General features: G+C 37.1%; 2 protein-coding genes and 1 long non-coding RNA gene across 6 annotated transcripts in view; 2 read left to right on the top strand and 1 right to left on the bottom strand.

Moving 5' to 3' along the window:
- Positions 1-9,469, top strand: part of TPP2 (tripeptidyl peptidase 2) — a 55,198-nt gene extending 45,729 nt beyond the window's left edge. For 3 of the 4 annotated variants that reach the window (XM_086770887.1, XM_086770876.1, XM_086770868.1), the window contains 2 exons: positions 7,418-7,537; positions 8,071-9,469. In XM_086770887.1, the coding sequence (XP_086627013.1) occupies positions 7,418-7,537; positions 8,071-8,160 (210 nt within the window). In that variant the 3' untranslated portion in view covers positions 8,161-9,469. The remainder of the gene's footprint in view (positions 1-7,417; positions 7,538-8,070) is intronic. The other variant, XM_086770892.1, reaches the window with a different exon arrangement.
- Positions 8,934-13,087, bottom strand: METTL21C (methyltransferase 21C, AARS1 lysine). The gene is made up of 4 exons (XM_010115887.2): positions 12,649-13,087; positions 11,702-11,847; positions 10,034-10,151; positions 8,934-9,761 (listed from the first exon to the last, which is right to left on the bottom strand). The coding sequence occupies exons 1-4, from the start codon at positions 12,800-12,802 to the stop codon at positions 9,367-9,369; spliced, it is 813 nt and encodes a 270-aa protein (XP_010114189.1). The 5' UTR covers positions 12,803-13,087; the 3' UTR covers positions 8,934-9,366.
- Positions 10,146-10,950, top strand: LOC147602325 (uncharacterized). Its single transcript, XR_015261472.1, has 2 exons — positions 10,146-10,443; positions 10,899-10,950. It is a non-coding gene; the product is annotated as an uncharacterized LOC147602325 (long non-coding RNA).
- Positions 13,088-18,621: the final 5,534 nt, after the last annotated feature.

Raw genomic sequence — 18,621 nt, 5'->3', positions numbered from 1 at the left:
TGGTTACCCTCACTTCTTTTAGTGTATGTATTTTTGTACACCTACATCGTTTCAGCATTCCTCTTCTAGTCTTTAACTGATTATAATATCCTGTGGTAGGAGATCTTGTGCTTTAATCACGTTATCTGGCACATTATTTTCTTGCTGAGTATTTGTAAATACAGTACTGTATTCCAGTATAGTGACCCCTGGTTTACTACTTTTTTTTTTTTTTTTTTTTTTTTTTTTTTTTTAAAGCTGATGGGAATAATTTCAGTAGAAAAACTGCCAATATAAACATCCTGTTGGGACTTGATCACTCTTTGTTATGCAGTTGGTTTTTTTTCGAGACAGATATTGAGTCCTGGCACTTTTGAGCTGTGTGCTCTGGACCTGAAATGAGTAACTCCGATTTGAATCACACAGATCAGGACTTGAACCTGTCTCTTTGACTTTCTTAACCACTGATATGTCTAAGTGCATATTCAGATTTTGCTGTGAAAATTGATGCTTCTATGTGGTTAAATTGGTACTGAAAGACCAACAAAATTTTTTTATTTCCGTAGCATTTCATATGGAAATAACTTCCATCTTGTTTACCCAGTATGTTTGTCTGCTTTGCTCTTTTGGTTTTACTAATCAAATTGAAACCTAAACTGAATGACTGTTGTGAGCCTTATACAGTCACTTGCTCACTCCCCCACAGCAGGATGGGGAAGAGAACTGGAAACATAAAAATGAGACAACTCACGGGTTGAGATAAAGACAGTTTAATAGGTAAAACAGAAGCTGCAAGTGTTACCGAAATCCGGAATAAAACTCCTTAACAGCAATGAGAAGTTAAGAAGCAGGCACTTCTTTATTGCAGCGCTGGGTGCACGGGGAATCGCTCCGCCTACCGTGCGCACCCATTTGATCAACAGCACGGGTTAAATACACATTAATTATACATATTCATCAAATTCCAATAAATAATATGCATAAACATAAATTTTCTGAGAAACCATTACATCATTTCCCCACCCACTCGCACATGCTCAGTCTTTTGAGGGTCTTTTGGTGGTCTTGGTGGTTGTCAAAACGCCCCCTCCTCGAATTCGCTGGTCAAACTCCTCCTTGAAATCTCCATATATGGTCTTGAGAACAGGTCGCGATGCTCCTTGATTTTCCTGGCTCCAAAGTGATGGCTCAGGGCCTATTTCTGCAGGTGGTGTTTGGGGGTGTTTGGGACTTACCATTGTATTAAAGATACGCTAGGCTAGCTTCTAACAAATGCGTATTATAATATCTCTAGGGTCCCACTCCCTTTAGGAACAAACAGATTTTATGAAGTTTTAACCTATGTGACTACAGTTCTACAGTTAGCAAGAATCACCTCATATTGATATTTAATTTTCAACATTTATGTTATGTAGCACAAGCAAAGCAAAACAAGGAATTCATCGGCAGGCAGGTATTCAGCCATCTCCAGGAAAGCAGGACTCCATCATGCGTAATGGCTACTTGGGAAGATAACGCCTTAACATCCTCCCTTCCTTCTTCCCCATATCTTTTTTGGCTGAGCATGATGCCTTATGGTATGGAATATCCCTTTGGTCAGTTGGAGTCAGCTATCTCAGCTGTATCACCTCCCAACTTTTTGTACACCCCCAGCCTATTTGCTGGTGAGGCAATGTGAGAAGCAGAAAAGGCCTTGGTGCTGTGCAAGCACTGCTAAGCAGTAACTAAAACATACCTGTGTTATCAACGCCATTTTCATCACAAATACAAAACGTAGCCTATAGAAGCTACTGTGAAGGAAGTTAACTCTATCCCAGCCAAAACCAGTACATTGAGAATACTTTTAGCCCAGAAACATTCTAGAGTGTTCTGGGTATTTTAAGTGGGTGGCTTCTGGAAACAGAGATAACAAGCCTGTCATACCACGTCCTGGTGATCCCTGGAGTGCATCTGTGTTCTGTGCTTTTCTGCAGCCTTTCTGTCTCGTACCCATATGTAGCCTTACTTGCCCAAGCCTTTTTGGCCCACATAGAGTTTATATTCTACGTTCTCTTACTGCTGGACAACTTGCCCTATATCCATACAGTTATGATTACTAGTATAAGTAGTGTTACGATGACGGCAAAGATGATTAAGGGACTGGAGTATCTGTCCTATGAGGAGAGGCTGGGACTGTTCACCCTGGAGAAGAGAAAGTCTCTGTATATAAATACATGATATGAGGAGTAAAGAGGAGGAGTCAGGGTCTTCCCAGTGGTTCCCAGTGACAGGACAAGAGGCAGTGGGCACAAAGTAAAACACAGACTTGAGAAAAAGTTGGATTTTGGGTTTTCTATGAGTTTTGGAGGGGAGGGGGGCAGGGAAGGTTAGGTTTTTTGCTGTGGGGGTGATCAAATACTACAGTCAATTGCCTGCAGAGGTGGTGAGGTCTCGATCCTTGGAGGCAGTCAAAATTTAATCAGATGTGGTGCAGGGCCACCTGCTATAGGTGTCCCTGCTTTGAGCAGGGGAGTTGGACTAGATGATCTCCAGAGGTCCCTTCCACCTTCAGCCATTTTGTGATTCAGTGACTGCTTGGCAAATAATTATGTAGCTCTCTAGTTTCTGTGGTGGTTTTCTTCATGCTTTCTGTGGTCTAGGAGCATGTATGTTGATCTGTAATGAAGTAGCGTTAGTTTTTGCGAGCTATCAATTTAGCGTGTCTAAAGATCACATGATGGATGTATCCTCTCATCTCTCCTGTGGTACTATTCGGTAATTCTAATTCCACCAGTGCCTATAGATAAGGTTGGAAAAAAAAAGTTTTAAGGGAAAGAAGTACATGCTACTAGTTAAAGAATAAATATTATTTTTGGAACTGAGACTTAATTGTTCACATTTATTCTTTGAGGTTTTCTTTTTCTGGATACTCTTTGAAAGGGATAAGGAATGAGAATAATGTGATGAGTCTTGATGAGATTGAGAATTTTGCTTTGAAAGGAGATAGCAGAGCACTCTAATGATTTTCCCTGAAAACAGATTTGGAGAAAAAAGACTAGGGCTAGGATGGAGGGAGTTATTTTCAGTTGAGAAAAAACTTTTTTGTTTTCACGTTATTGCTTCCTAGAAGTTTCATGCTTGCTGCTGTTCATGTTCCTTCATTGCCTTTACTAACAGGTGTCATGTCCACGTGGTAGTTTTCTTAGGAACTGGCTGCAGTTAGCAGCCAGTTCAAATCAGCTGTTTCAGTTGTTAGTACTTCAGTTTCCAGCCAATGACAGAATGTTGTTTCATCATTCAAAATCATAAACATATTATGAGGATCTAATTATACTTTATTTAGGTTTTTTAAGGGTCACTATTAATGACTAAGACTATGTAATTATGATATGACCTGACACGAAAAAGCATAAGAAAAAGAATTGCAATTATATTCCTACTGTCTTTGTTGTAAACTATGAGAATAACTGTACACGTGTGTTATGGGCTGTAACTTTTCTTCAAAAATTAACTTAACACTTTACAGTTCATTCATTCCACCTACCTCTGCCAAACTGCATCTTTAGTTCAAGCTGTCTGATCAGTAGTCATTCGTTTTTATTTATAATGGCTGACAAGTTTTGTAAGTGGAGTTGTGCTTAAAACTCTCTTAGCTTGCTGTTTGAATAAACCTAAGTGTGTTCTGCTCTAGCGATGGGGCAATAGAATTTTTTAAATATCTGCAGTGGTCTTTGGTCTTCCTCCTTTGCAGTTGCTTCTGTCTGTTTGGAAGAGACAGTTGTATAAATCTCTGCCTCAGTGTTGCATGCAATATGCTGTTGTATTTCTGGAATGCTTTGCTGTTTTAGAAACAAATTTATTAGTTTAGTGCAAATAATTTTATTTTGCAGACTGTTAGGAGGAAAATCTGGAGTTTTGACCATTTAAGGGGAACCGTACTGTTCATGTAGCTTGCTTCTTTTGAGATGGGGAGTTTAGGAACAATGTTGAGGACTTAATTTTGTAAAGTAGTATTTAAGGCTTAAAAACAGATTCTGTCTAAGAAACAAGTATTTTTACTAGGGTAAGGGCAAAAGCATTGATTATGTTCTTCAGTCCAGCTGACTTGGTGCTTGGCAAAATTCACCTTGGTAGAAAACAGGAAATTATGGCTTTAATGGCCTTTCTGGGACACTACTCTGGACTGACTTAGGCCAGACTGATAAAATGAAGTGTTGTGACTTGGCTCATCTCCTAACCTTGCATGACTCGTTTGCCTTTTGGGGAACAGAAAAGGTTTGGAAGGTGGAAGGGCAGAGCAGAGTAGTGATGTAGGATCAGGGATAGACCTTGTGTGAATGTCCTTGATTTGGGAGTCCTGAAGAGACAGACAGCTTATTCTAAAGAACTATGTAGGAACCAAAAATGTGGAGCTCTTCCTGTATGTGGACATGGCTTTGTGGCATTGGCACTTGAAAGATGGAGAACTGGATGAGAAAGGATGGAAGTCAGGCACTTGAATACTGCACTAATTGTACAAGCATATAGGTAGCTTTAAACAGAAATACTTTAATTAGTTGTAAATATAGATACATTATAATAAACTGCTTAAATAGTGAAGGAACTGATTGTACAAGTCTGGTTTCATAGATAACAATATTAGGATATTAGAAAAAATTATTAGCTGGTTTAGTGTTGCTGGATTTAAAAATTTTTCTTTTTTTTAAAAGTGTTTTTAGGCTTTTAAGTGCTTTAGGCCTTCAGGTGTTCTGGGAGAGATCATTTCAGCATTTTACTGTCCTAGATATACATCTTTATGTATAGCCATTGACAACTAAGGCAGCTAACGAGTAGGTGGACATCCAACCACTTTCATGGTTCCGGCTCTTGGCACTCTTAGTATTACAGGCCATTAGCTGGAGGAATAAAGTATCTAACAGTGATTTCCCCCTCAATGCCCTAAAAGTATGCATTGCCTTTTCTTATTACCCTTTGTTTGTTGCTCTTTGGCCAATTTCTGGGCCATATCACTTGTTCTGTGAAAGTTAGCCTTAATTGTTTATTGAAATTTTGAAATCATATCAAATACTGAGGATTCCTTCCTATTCTTTCATCTAGGAACTGCTTTTAGATACTACAAATTGGTTTATTTGTTTGTACATTCAGGTAGCAGGTGTTTTCCTTGTTACATCTTCATAGCACTCCAGTTTACATTTTGTTTACACAAATCAAGGAATCATAATCTTCACTTCTGTGATCTTGTAAAGCTTGTGATATTTTAATTAAAAGGCTTAATTTGACCAATATGTGTACAAGTTACAAAGTACTGTTTCTTATCTGACATTTTTTGTTTGTAAACCTATTCTGATTTTAAAGCATCTCATGCATTATTGTTAACTTCTGAAGTGCTAATGAACTTTTTGTAGTTTTACTTAACTTGTATAGAGTTGATTCGTTTTTTGTTTGGTTTGGTTTTGTTTGGTTTTTTTTTCCAAGCACTAAGACAGAAATTATTGTCTTTTATCAAAAGCTCTTGGAGCATTGTTTTCAATCTTTTGGTCCAGCAGAGAACCTTTTTCTCATTTAGAAATACCCAAACTTTTATTTGGCTAGAGCAAGGGTGTTTCGTAAAATACTTTGTTTTCTTGCCACAAAAACTCTAGGAAGCCCTGTTACGAAAGAAATGCTGTCAAGTGGCTTTCCTCGTGCCTTTATCACTGATGTTCAATAACCATTCAAAACTTACAGGGTCAGGTAAGAGCTTTCTTAATAGAGCAGTGACATTATTTCTGGTTAGCCTCAGATATGTTATATTTGCTGAGAGCTCCAATGCATTTTTCTTTTTTTGTTGTTGTTTTTGGTTTGGTTTTTTGTTTTGTGGTTCTATCATCTTTTAAAGACAGGATTTTTTTTTTTTTTAAGTTTAATTAAACAACTAAATCTGCTAATGGATCCACTGAGCAGTTTTTCAGAAGTATTTGCTAATGTGTTTTGCTTTAGGAAAATATCCAAAATAACTGGATTGAGAATGCATCATGCAAAGTATTTTTCCAGTAGCACTATTTGGAAAATCTATATGTGAACAGTGCTGTATGCTCATTGTTGCATATATGTGTGTGTTTTAGTCTATAACAGCTTAAGTGAGTGCTTCAACACAACAAAATAAGTACTTGAAGACAGAAGAAGAATGAGCAACTCTTGAGTGCTTGGCATATACTTTAGAGCTTCAAAATTCCACCTTTATTTGCTTGATAATTAAGCTTGTTATTTCTTTCTTTAGTTCAATCTTGTTAAGTATTGATCCTGAAAAGACTTGTGTGTGTGATTAACATTCATTGGAAGCGTTCAGGCAGCTAAAATTAGGCAGGTTCTTCAGTCCTTGCAGCACTGAGATCTCTGATTCCTTGATGTTTATATTCTTAAGAAATATTTAAATTTTTTTTGCTATAATGCAAAATACTTATTTCTGAACATCCTTGAAGTGGTTTTGTTAGTTTTTCTTAATGGGATATTTTAAGTGTACATTGAGAAAATGTAACTTTTATTGGAGAACTCAGAGGAAAGGAAAAATACTGTGATGAGTGAGGGGAAATGAATAGCAGACTCTAATACAAGATTTTGTAAAGTTTGCCAACAACAGAAACGCCACCATATTCCCCAACTTTGCTGCTATGTCACTCTTCAGTAAAATATATAAAAAAGCTGTTAACTGTGAATGTTCCAAAGGGAATCTATGAAACAGTATCTTGATTGCACTAATTCTTAGTGCTGTAACTGATGAAGTGGTATGAACTATCTTGCAGCACTCTGAATGCTGTCAGTTGGGGTATTAAGAACCTGATTTATTTTACATTAGCTCTTAAGTAGACACGTTCATTTGCGCATGTTAGTTATAGCATTGTCAAGTGTTGTAAGCTGTGTCTTTAGAACTAGTTATTGTCAAGAGAAAGCTTTTTTTATAATCTCTTCTTATTAAATAATCAGTAGTAAGGAGCTGACCCAAAACCTGAGGCTTGTCTTCATGCTTACTTGTCTTCATTCCTTGTTTATAATTATGTGCATTTCTCTGTGTGTGTGTGTGTATGTATCATTCACTATGTACATTCATATTTGTTTCTGCAGTGAGTTTGTGACTTCCTAGGACTCAAAACTCTCAGTTGGGTCTTTGCCTCTAGAGAATTAAAATCCAAATAAGCTAGAAATTTGAATAAAAAATAAGAATAGTGACATCTGAGTTACATAACATGTTCTGAAGTCAAATATGTTCATGAAGTCAGAAATAGCCTCTAGGAAGTTCATGTTTATAACTACTACTGTGAATCATCTGTTTTACTGCAAAGAAAAATGCAAGCTATCTTGTGTAAATATTTTCCTTTGTTTAAATCACTTCTGATATCTGAACAGAATCTGCTATTATTTGTTAAGCCTTGTAAGATTAAAATATTAAAATATCTAATTTGGTTTTGGTTTTGCATTGTAGGTTTTAACTTTTGCCTATAAGCACGCATTGGTAAATAAAATGTATGGGAGAGGTCTCAAGTTTGCCACAAAACTTGCAGAAGAGAAGCCAACAAAAGACAACTTGAAAAACTGCATTCAGGTAAGTGGTATTGGGTAAAGTATTGGGCTATGTTCACGCTGAGTAAGCTTTTAAAAGGAAGATATAAGTCGTCTTGAATTTTTTCTAGAACTTAATTTGGGGCGCAAAGAAAGTAGAGGCAACTTAGCCAAAAATCATCTGCATATTTAAAATCCCACTACGTTGCTGTTTAACCATTGTTATTTTTACTATTATTAATCACAAATATTGCTAGTAGAATATTGATGGAGAATTAATGAGAATTACTGTAATTCCTAGGACAAAGTTTGTGCATTGAGTTGAAAGATCTGTAGATCATATAGAATGGTTTTCTTTTTCCCCTTTCAGGACTGAGTAATTCCAAGATCACCAGTTCTTCAATCTGTTACCTATCTATCTGATAATAGACATCTTTAGTAACATGTTGATATCAATGCAATGTTTGTTGGAAGGATTTAGACTTTAAAAAGAATAAGACCCTAGAGCTTCTCTCTTTTTTTTTTTTTTTTTTAATGTGGGGGTTTTTTTGTGTTTTTGTTTTTTTTTTCCTTCAGCTAATGAAGTTGCTTGGATGGACTCATTGTGCCACATTCACTGAAAATTGGCTTCCTGTCATGTATCCACCTGATTATTGTGTATTCTAGAAAACCAACAATTGTAAACTTAAAGTGATTTTATATGGGGCAGGATATGAAAAGATAAGTTTGATTTTTTTATTGGAACGCATGTTTTCATTACTGAATGCTGATTATTAAATTGTGTGTATTTATCAGCAAAGGCACCTGGGTACAGCTTAATACCTGTTAATCTAACTCCTGTCATCAGGGAGTTTCCTTATTGTGCATCCCATTGCTGGCAATGGATGTGCCAGAACTGCCAACACCAAGGATTTGGAATTAGGCTGGAAAGGCTCACTGCATGCATGTTAGGTTCTTAACTTTTACTTTTAACTGCAAACCTGTAAAAGCTCTGTATTTTTTACAGTAAACAGAATTTTAACATGTTTGATCTTAATTTGAATTGTATGAAGGCCTTAAAGCTACTTCAAGAGTAGCTAAAATCTTATTTATTAGACTAAAGTAATGGGACACTATTATCTGTATTGTTTGCCAGAGTTTACATTTAATTTTTTTTAAGAAAAATTCAACCTCTCAAACCGTTACAATGTGTAACTTGGAATTGCTGATACATAGGTGCTCTTGTAAATCTTCATTTTGGAGTGATTTCAGGCAAACTCAAAAATCCATGTGAAGCTGAGTATCAGGACAGGCTGATACGTGTATAAAAGTGCCAGACAGTTAAATCTTGATCAGGTATTGTAAAGCTATACATATATGTTTAATAATGTTAAAAATGTAAAACACAGCAGAATAAATGTGCAAAGTTGAAGATCAAAAAACCACCATGTGCGCACTCATACTTTAAAAGATTATTTTATAATTAATAAAAACAAATTAATGAAGCTAAAAACTGTATTGGTTTCTGAAAGAGTACATAAATGAGACTTGCTGAAAGAAAACACCTTACAAAAAACAGAAGTTCAGTGCAGGCCAGAGATCAATGCTTTCTGTTGAAACCTTTTTACTAACTGTTGCTACTAACATTGTTCCTTCAGTGGAGTGAAATTGGTCTGTTTGAACAGGTCATACGTATTAACCAGAGACAAATTGCTATATCATTTGTCTTGCCAGTTTGGTGTTTTGTTTTTTTTTTTTAGAGCTTGTAATGCAAAACTCAGATACAACTACAACTTTACAAACATAAATGCCCAGAAGGTGCACTGTAATGCTGCAAAACATTCCAAACTGTAAGGTGCTGCCCTTAAATCAAAACTAATAATAGTTTTCTCTTTAATTCTCTCTTACTGTGGCTTTAAGCAGCTTGACATTTGATTCTGGAAATTCTGCTAGAATGGTTGTGTTAAATATATTGCAAACTTTTTCCAAAAATTCATAGTCTGTACTGAATCTGAATTTATTTGCCCATAGTAATACTGTTCCTGGCTTACAAAAGTACACCATTGTTGCTAGCAGGGCGTCCAAAGCTGCATGATGGTATACAACATCAGTTGCCAGTATGAAATCATAATGGTACGTTGATACAGGAAAGTCTTCATTGAGGCCTTCTCCCCATACGAGTTTTCTCACTTCAGGTTTGTGCATATTCATGTCTTTTGTATTTCTTGAAATATTATATGAGAGATTTTCAAGAACTTCAGGCACATCAGTTGCTGTAACATAAGCTCCTAAAGAAAACATGAATTTCAATTTATAGGTATGTAGTTAAACATATATATATATATATATATAAACTTTTATCTACATAACTTCCCCAGACTCCCCCTCACCAATAACTACAGTAGTTACTTTATTAACAAAACAATATTTTACAATAATTTTCATTTTTAAAAAAAGCGGTGACAAACAAAGTTTACTTCAACTGTTGCTTCACTGTTTAAGTGACAGTTTCTAGATCATCTTTCACAAGAAACCCAAAAGGAAATACGAATTTACTAACCTAAGAGACAGGCTACGATGGAAACCAAGCCTGTTCCAGCGCCAATTTCCAAAACTTTTTTGTCTTTGAGGTTGAATTGTTCTTGATTTGATTCCAGATATTGAGATAAAGCCAGTGCCTAAAATGGTTAACACATATCCATAAGAGGGTAACAGGTAAGTTTCACAAAAATTCATTTGATGTTTTTATACAGTTGGGTTTTTTTGTTGGTGGGGTTTTTTTTGTTGTTTTTTTTTTTTATATATAATGAAAAACATTGAAGACTGTAACATAAAAATGTAATATGGAAAGAATTATTATTTGTCCTGGTTTTGTATTTAAAAAATTAACAGCTTATTTTTAGGTTTAGGTTTGTGGAATAATGATTTGCTACACATTTTTGTACACTGTGAGTCCTCTGACAGCTCAAGGTAGGCAATGTTTAGATGTGAACCATACAGTTGGAAGAGCAAACAAGAAGTTTAACAATATGTGAAAAGTAATGTTCTGGTTTATTATCATAAATGTTATGTTTTATTATCACTATCATAAAGTAGATTCAGGTTTCAGCAGAGCTTTTTTGAAAACAGGTTTTTTGTTTAATTTTTTTTACAAAGGAAATATTAAAAATCTGTTGTTTACCAACTCAACACTTGACTATGGATAATAGTATAAACTTAAAAAAGAAAAAACAAACCACCACACTGTATGGTTATCAGTGTTCCTTGTCAGACCTTTGTGGAGGTCTTATCAATAGAATATAAATTGGCTGTCTATAAACAACATAAACTGATGCCAAAGAAACTAACTTCCCCCTTTCGCGTCTCTTCTTTAGAGCTGTGTTACTGTTACTGTTTTAACTCTTGTGCTTTTCTTAATGCAACAGTGGCTACCTGCTCTGGGAAAGCTGACAGCTAATAAATCACCAGTCCAATTTGTGCAACCTCTCAATTTTCTTGGAAAGTTTTACCATCTGCATTCTGACACCTGATTAACGTGAGAACTGATGATCTGACATTTCAAAATAAGATACACTGTTTCACCCATACGCTTTCTTTTTCTCCATTGTTTTGAACTGTCTGGCATTTTTTGTGACCTTTTTCAATAAATGTGGAACTGAAAAATTTTGAAATCCTAATTTTCATGTCTTTATCAGTTGACCCTCTCTTCCCTCAAAGGCAATTTTCTCAGTCCGTGCAAAATTCTGGTTTTAGGAGCAGGAGAAGCAAAGACTGAAGAACAACTGTTTGCAAATGCAGTTTTCCATACTGCAATGGAACTATTCCAGCCTGCTCTTTAAAAGAAGCGTATTTAATTGTTTTAAACTCCTTAATCTCTCACAACTTTCTTTTTCAGTGTTGTTTTGTACTGCTGATTCTTTACTTCCCAACAATGACTGACTGGAAACATGGAAGAAGCTGAACACTTCTTCCTGGGTTCCCTTGCTTAATTTTTTCAGTATCTGCATCAAATTTGCAAATCCTTAGGTGCCACAGTTCTTCTGGCATGAAATGATAAATTAGTGTAAGGCGGAGCTTTCTGGTGAAGTACTTCACAACTTTGTTCTGCATGGGGAAGCCTCTGCTGTCACAAGTGTCATCTGAGAAAGCTTCCTTAATATTGGTGTGCCACTGTTATGGTTTACTCTTCTGTCCTATCAGCTTTCTGGGTGCCATATCACATACTTACCCCCGGCCACACGACGGCTCCAAAGTGTTCTATGGACTCCTGAATGATGATCTGATGGCCTGCATACGTATAGTGTTCTTTATCAAAGTAGGGCGAAACTCTAGGAACCCAGTTCTGTAGTATTTTAAGAATTACTGGTGGTGGATCTGTGAGAGAAAAGATGAAATGTGTATTTTTATATGCAGTTGTTTATATGCAACTTGTTAAAGGGTAAAAAGTGTTTTGTGAAAGTAGTACATAGGCACGTTGACTAGAAAAGCTGTCAGGCCATAGGCCTTGAGACTGGTTGCTGTCCAGATGTGGGTGGTCTGGCTGGCCAGGGAGTGAAAGGAGCAATGGTCATTTCCTGCCATTCTGAGTGTTTACATGGGCAATTTACACATAGAAATAAGCCTTTTAGAAAAATCTACTAATTCAAATACGGAACTCTGATAGTAACAGCTAGAAGGACCAAGTTAGCTTGTATTTTGGGGTATGCCATAGTTCATACCATGCTGGAGTATGCCATGTAGGGATTTGTGCTGTCGTTTTCATTTGTGGAGCCAACAGATCTAGAACATTAAGCTTCTTTTTACAAAAGAAGGATTTAAGATTTACCTCTTACATTGAAGAAAACCTAGCTCTTTTTAGCGGCTATTTTTTAACCATTCTTCCACAATAGGAGGATTGTTAGGTACTCTTTAAGTATATGTTGACATACACAGTGCTGTTCAGCAAGTCAGTATTACAGTTGTGCTAGGATGTCTTATCATACATCTTAATTATGAAGATAGTCTTCTTTGTAGATTTAGGCTGGTAATAAATACAAGCATAAGGGGAAATGGTAGAAAAAATAGAGATCAAAAGGAAAAGTGACATGGTGACATCTGCTGTTTGAAGACTGAGAAAAATGAAAGTATGAAATGCTAGCATGCCATAGTAATTGCAGAATTTAAATGGAATTAAACCTGAGTCAGATTCTGCTGTTGATGATGCACACTCGGAGCTGCAAGTGCATTTTTTAGAGTCATGCTGCTCTTCACAGGTTTCTTCTTCCTCAATTTGGCAGTCCATTACTCTCTGAATTTTGTTGGGGAATGGTGGCTGCTGTGCAGAGATCATGGTAAAAGAGCTGAAATGGAAGGGTAAAAAATAATGTTGTAAAAGCTTGTGGGCACTCTCATTGTATTAGATATGACTGGAAGAAGACAGTGAGTAGTTTGGGCTTTGGTTTTGGGGTTTTTTCAATGACGGGTTGAAGGAAGCCGTGATGAGAGGCAACAGCTCCACTCCACTGGAAATTGTTGCGAGCGCTTTCTGGTAATGCAGTAATACTATCAGAGTTCTTATTTTATCATGTTTATAATGTTTATTATTTTACCATGTTCGTTTTATCATTTATGCAAAATCTTAACATTATGCCACTGAATTGATGCCAGTAATCAGTCTGAAAAGTGAGCTTCTTGCATGACACTCCTATCAGTTGATGCAACAGCGGCTGAGAAAGATGAACTGTCTTTTAATTTCTATGACTTTTTATCTGTGTGATTTACCACTTCACAAAGAACTCAGCACGTGGCATTCCTGTGATAACATTGGTTAATTTGCTGCAGCCAGTGCTCTTGATTTTTGTCTACATATACACAGTTGCCCTCTCTTCCTGTCTTTTCCCACAGAGCAGCTAGTTGAACTACACTGAAATGTAGTGAACTGCAGAGTAAGCAGATTGCAGTCAGGAAATAATTGCAGTGAAAAGCTTGAATCGGTAAGCTTTTTTGTGTGTTAGAAATGACTGCGCGTCTTCAGTATGCAGGGCAGCACTCAGCATAAGAAGCAATACCAGCTAGCAAGCAATAAAAGCAGGAGTAGGACTGAATCAAAATTTGCCTGGGGAGAAATATGCCAGTGAAACGTTTTGCTCAACTAGAGTTTTCTCTAGCACCTACGTACACACGTATCCATGAGTGTGTGTAGATATATAAAATACACACAGGTATCATGATGGCTGGATTTTTGTCCATGATTGGCATTACTCTGTGCATTCTTGAGAATGCGTATTTGTTTGCTATCTCCAGCCATGTGCACTGCAGACAAAGTGCTGTATAATTTGGGTTGCTTCATACTGCTGGAGGCTGTTCTAGATATCCTGGCCAGAAGAGGGAGAGGTTTGGCAGTGGTCAGGGGGTTCAGCAATGCCTGCAGGTAGTTTTTTAAGGAACAGAATAACTGCTGACTTGTGTGGGTTTATTTGCACACATGATACTGACACCATTGCAGTTTTGCTGATACCTGATATATTCCTTATTTCAGCTCTGTTTATTCACAAGGACAGAATTTGTGTTCTAACTCCTCTGACACTGCATTTGTTCAGTTGTGGCAGTCATTTTGTAGTCTTTCAGAAAACAGAGTGCTTTAAATTGATTTCTGCAGACTTTTTTTTTTGGTTTGTTTTTTTTTTTTCATCAGAGAGCCTCCATCTAACTAGTTACAAATTCTGGCTATGCGCCTCTTGTGTGTAATTCAAGATAGGATGATGGTAGGTAAGAGACTGAAGCTAATACTCCAGTTACTGCATTCCCTGACCTATGAGTGAATGGATCCATGTTTGCGTTTCACGTGTGAAGGTGTGCCTCCTTACAACAGCAATGGTTTCTCGTGTAATCAAAAGTATACTTCCAGTTTTCAGCAATGCCTCTTTTTCATGCCTTGAGCTAAAATAAAATCTTGTCATGTTTTAGGATATCTCTGGGACAATATAGTAAGACTTGTGTAGTTGGGAAGGTGCATAATGAGAAGAGAAGAACCTCGCAGAACTGGTGATAGCTACAGCCAGAAAACACCTGCTTGAAGACCCAGTCTTCTGAACATTTCATGCAAAACACTACATTTTCAAATTTGGTGGGTTTGGGGTATTGTTTGGGTTGTTTTGTTTTTTTTTTTTAAGACTCTTGTAGCATGAAATTGGTGCTATTTAAGTGAAAAGCCAATCCTGAAATTACAAAGCAGGAGGAAACTTTGTCTTGTCCAGTACTCTTCGGTAAAAACCAGAGGGGCTTGTTTAATAAGTAAACTGTTTAATTTGTCAGTCTGGATAGAAGGTGATCCTTCTGTATATTCTGCCTTGCTTAGACAAGTTCTTACTGCAACAGGTCAAAATTTCAGCCGCCTGTGGGTAGCAGTGAATACCAGCAAATAGCTTGGAAACATGCTTAGTAAGTGTATATTTGTTGATCCAGTGTTACGTACTTGCAGTAAATACAATTGCATCGCTGTTTGTGATACATATACTCTATTATCACTCACTCAGTACAGATGGAATTCTAAATTCATTAGACATGTTGTATTACATTTTCAAATTAAAAATTGTTATGCTTTCTCCTGTTGTCCTTTGAGCTCCTCTGAAATAAGAGTCTGCTTAAATATTTATAAAGACAGTTTGCTGTTATTAAATCCTTTCTTAAAATGATCAGGGGGTCTGAAGAACACCTAGTAGTTACACTGGTACTGTCGTGAGACTGGTGTGGTCCTGAAGTCTATCAGTTGCCTGAGCTCTTAGATGGTAAACTGGGGGGATAAAGATAATGCACTTTGCATTTGTATGTCACCTAACACACTGGGCTCTGGTTTATGGCTGGGTCTTCTAGATGCTATAATAATATAAATATCTTTCGATAGGTGTAGCTTTTGCTAAACAGAAGGGGATTTGTTTGCATCTATATATATCTCCATATATTTTATAAAATGGAGTTAAAAGTAAGGCTCTCTTTAGCTGCAAACTACAGGACAGATTTAGCCTTATAATTTCAACAATTCGAGTATATTAGCATCTTGGCCTTAATGATGCACAACTTTATTTTATCGTTTTTAAATGACAGACTGTACCTGAAGACTACAGACACGAGTGAGTATTGCGTAAGCTATTTGTAAGTAGGTGGTGTTTGCATTATTACATGCCATATGTATAATATGGTCAAGTTGCTGCTGTGCTTCTAGAACTGTAAAAACTTACATTTCCTACAATTTAGACATTTTTCTGATCCATATTTCACTGAAAATTCTGTATATCTAAAAGATTTTTGATTTAATAATATTGCAACCAGAATCTATTCCCTTAGAAAATGTTGTCTATTTCTGAATGTTGGCAGCCCATTTCTTTCCAAAATGATCCTGATAGGAAACAATCATCTTAATTCTGTGCTTTCCAAAGTTTTTAAACCAGTATTGACTTCATTTATAGTTTTAAGCTGTTGTGAACAAAATAACTTAGAAAATCACATTTGGTTTCTTCAGAACCTAAGGAAGAAAGAATAATTCACAAAATTATATCTATTTGACAATGCCACGTAAAAATTAACAAGGTAATTAAATGCTGAAGGGCAAATTGTAAGATGGTGATAAACCTTAAGTTACCTTACAGTTTATCCCCGTGAGAATAAGCTTTGTGCCTCTTAAATTTCAAAAGTCCATTGCTTGGAAAGAGCTTTTCAAATCCAGCTACACGGCCAGAAAAAAAAAGAAGTAGGTGAGTGAGCAGTACTGTGTCACTGGGTCTTCAGCTGTAAACACAACTCTGCTGAAATGTGTTTCTCTCACCTCTGCACAAAGTTGCATGGCATAGTCTGTTTTAGTCTGAATTATTTGGGCAAAAGCCAATTCTGTTTGTTCACACGGGAACTGCCACTGCAGTGTGTTCTTTGCGAGATAGAGCTTAGCCATACGCTCATAGCCGACACAAACATCCGCATTTCTTAGAGCTCATGCAATTTTCCCATGTTATCATGCACTAAACAAATAAAAAAAAAATAGTGTAAATGCTAGAAAGTAAACACAATGTCAGTGCTAGGAACACCACCGTAGTAAACCTATATGCATCCAAGTGCTGAAAAGCAGCAATGATAGTCACTACTCGAGAAATAGGAGTTAGGTAAGCTGGATTTCATAGGCTAACACAGCTGACCTGAAATATAAGAATTCAGACAAACATATTTCCTTTGTTAGTTAGCAGAGAACGCAAAGGCACATCAGATGAGGTTAGCTGGATAGCTGTGTGGGTACCTGCTGTGCCAGAGGGCACTGGAAGTTTCCTGTGGGCAGATGCACACTCCAGAGGTTTTTATACAGGCACGCACCTGGAAGGAATAACTCTGCTACCACCAGTTGGATTGCAGGGCTATTTAGAGTAACATTACCAGGCAGCGCTCGAAGAACTTAACTATGTTACGCTAAACTCTTCCACATTTGCAGTACAAGACAAAATAACTCCCAGGCTTTGAAGTCCCAAGTGTACTCACCTTCAGAAATAAAATCTCTGTTTCCCTCCAACCTCTCGTTCCGTTTTTGCAGATTAAGTGTTCCCTGCGTTCGTCTTGTTCGCCTTTGCTGGCCCAAACAACCAACCTACCGTGGGCAAACTAGCCCATAAATAACGTGTGTGTGTGGCCACTTGGCAGTAGCTCAAATGCAGAGAAAAGTTCATGAAGCTCCTACTGCCAGGAAAAGGTCAAGTCTTCCTTACCCTGCTGGGTGTCTGGCTGGGAAAGCTCTGGGTACCCTCCCCTACCCTGAGTCATGGAGAGCAGGGGGAGCTGACAGTCCTGAGGAAATAACAGCTTTCCTGTCGTCTTTAGTGTAGGTTGTAACCATGGAAAATATTATACCTACTGAAAGAGAGAGTGCAAACATGAAAATCACACTAATTGGAAAATCTTGCATATGTTTGTTTCAAAACAGATGGTTATTATAGATGTTGGAGACAAACCAAATATGTGTTCCTTACAGATGTCAACGTTTTGAGGATCTTATATGCATTATTACTTTGCTGCCCTTCTGCCCTCCCCTCTCCTTGGCAAAGGTTCTGTAGAAATTCAACTACAGGGTAGAAAAACTTAAAGGGAAATTTGAAAGTAGTAAAGCTGGAAAACAGCCCCTGGTTAATTAATGAACAACCCCAGGTTTGAGGCACAAATAAAGGGTGGGAGGTTGTAGATTTTAAACTCCATTTGTAGGTATTTGCATTTTTGGATGAACAGCTTTTGAATTCAGGTAGTGCTTTCTTGAAGAGTGGCAAGGGGGGGAAAATGAGCCTTTTCTGTCACCGTGGCTGTGTGATTTACACGTTAGCCACTGCTTGTCTCCAGCAGTCACACCCAGCGTACGAAGCACTCGGACACTCATTCAAATGCTCACCAGTTTCTTTCCTCTGAAATCTGATAGTTAAAGATGCCTTTAAAAAAAAAAAAAAAAGACACTTGGGATGTAGTATTAAGATATTAACTGTATAAGTTGATAGTGTAAACATTGCATTTCGCTGGCTTTACAAGTATTACAAATGAGCAGCCCCGAGCTAGGTCAGCAGCTGTTATTAGAAAGAAAAAAGGCAGATAGTCTGCTGTTGGAATGACTGCCATACCTTTTTTTTAAAGACGTGGCCTTTTTAGCAGGCATGTTCCCAGCTGTCATACTTACTGTGTTTGTCACCAGGGATGAATGTAGTTCAGAGTGGTGCTGCTGTTAAAGTTCTGTCCCAAGCTTTTGCAATGGGGTTGATGCTGAATGGAAACAGTTTATTTTTTTTAAATCAGGTTAGAGGAACTGGCTTATTTGATATTGTCTCTCTTGTGTAAGCAACTAAAAAGTATGATAATTGTAGTAATGCTGTTACGGCTTATTTACAAATCATGTAGGTATGGCTTAATTTCTTAAGTGTTGCAAGAAGCAACACTGATACTCTGAAATGTAGCTGCTGTTGACATATTTTTACTATAATTTCTATGAAGGCTTCTTGTGCTACCATCTGTCTCCTAACATTTCTTGTTTAACATTGAAAATGAGTGTTGTCTGGAGGTGTGGCCCCATGGAATTTAAATTTCTCCAGACTTCTGTAAATAGGCAGGCTGAGGGGAGTGCAGCACCTCAGTTCCATGAGGGGAATTTTCAGTTAC

The sequence above is a fragment of the Chlamydotis macqueenii genome, chromosome 1 (genome assembly GCF_036417535.1).
Source record: "Chlamydotis macqueenii isolate bChlMac1 chromosome 1, bChlMac1.mat, whole genome shotgun sequence".
Lineage (NCBI taxonomy): Eukaryota > Metazoa > Chordata > Aves > Otidiformes > Otididae > Chlamydotis > Chlamydotis macqueenii.
This window is presented reverse-complemented; position numbering and strand designations above follow the sequence as displayed.

Bases quoted from the DNA above. Each gene is read 5' to 3' on its own strand.
- METTL21C (XM_010115887.2), bottom strand. From the start codon at position 12,802: ATGATCTCTGCACAGCAGCCACCATTCCCCAACAAAATTCAGAGAGTA. The intron at 10,152-11,701 runs GTAAGTATGTGA...TAACCATTTTAG, and splicing joins GAGCCGTCGTGTGGCCGGGG to GCACTGGCTTTATCTCAATA. The intron at 9,762-10,033 runs GTTAGTAAATTC...TGTTTTCTTTAG, and splicing joins CATCGTAGCCTGTCTCTTAG to GAGCTTATGTTACAGCAACT.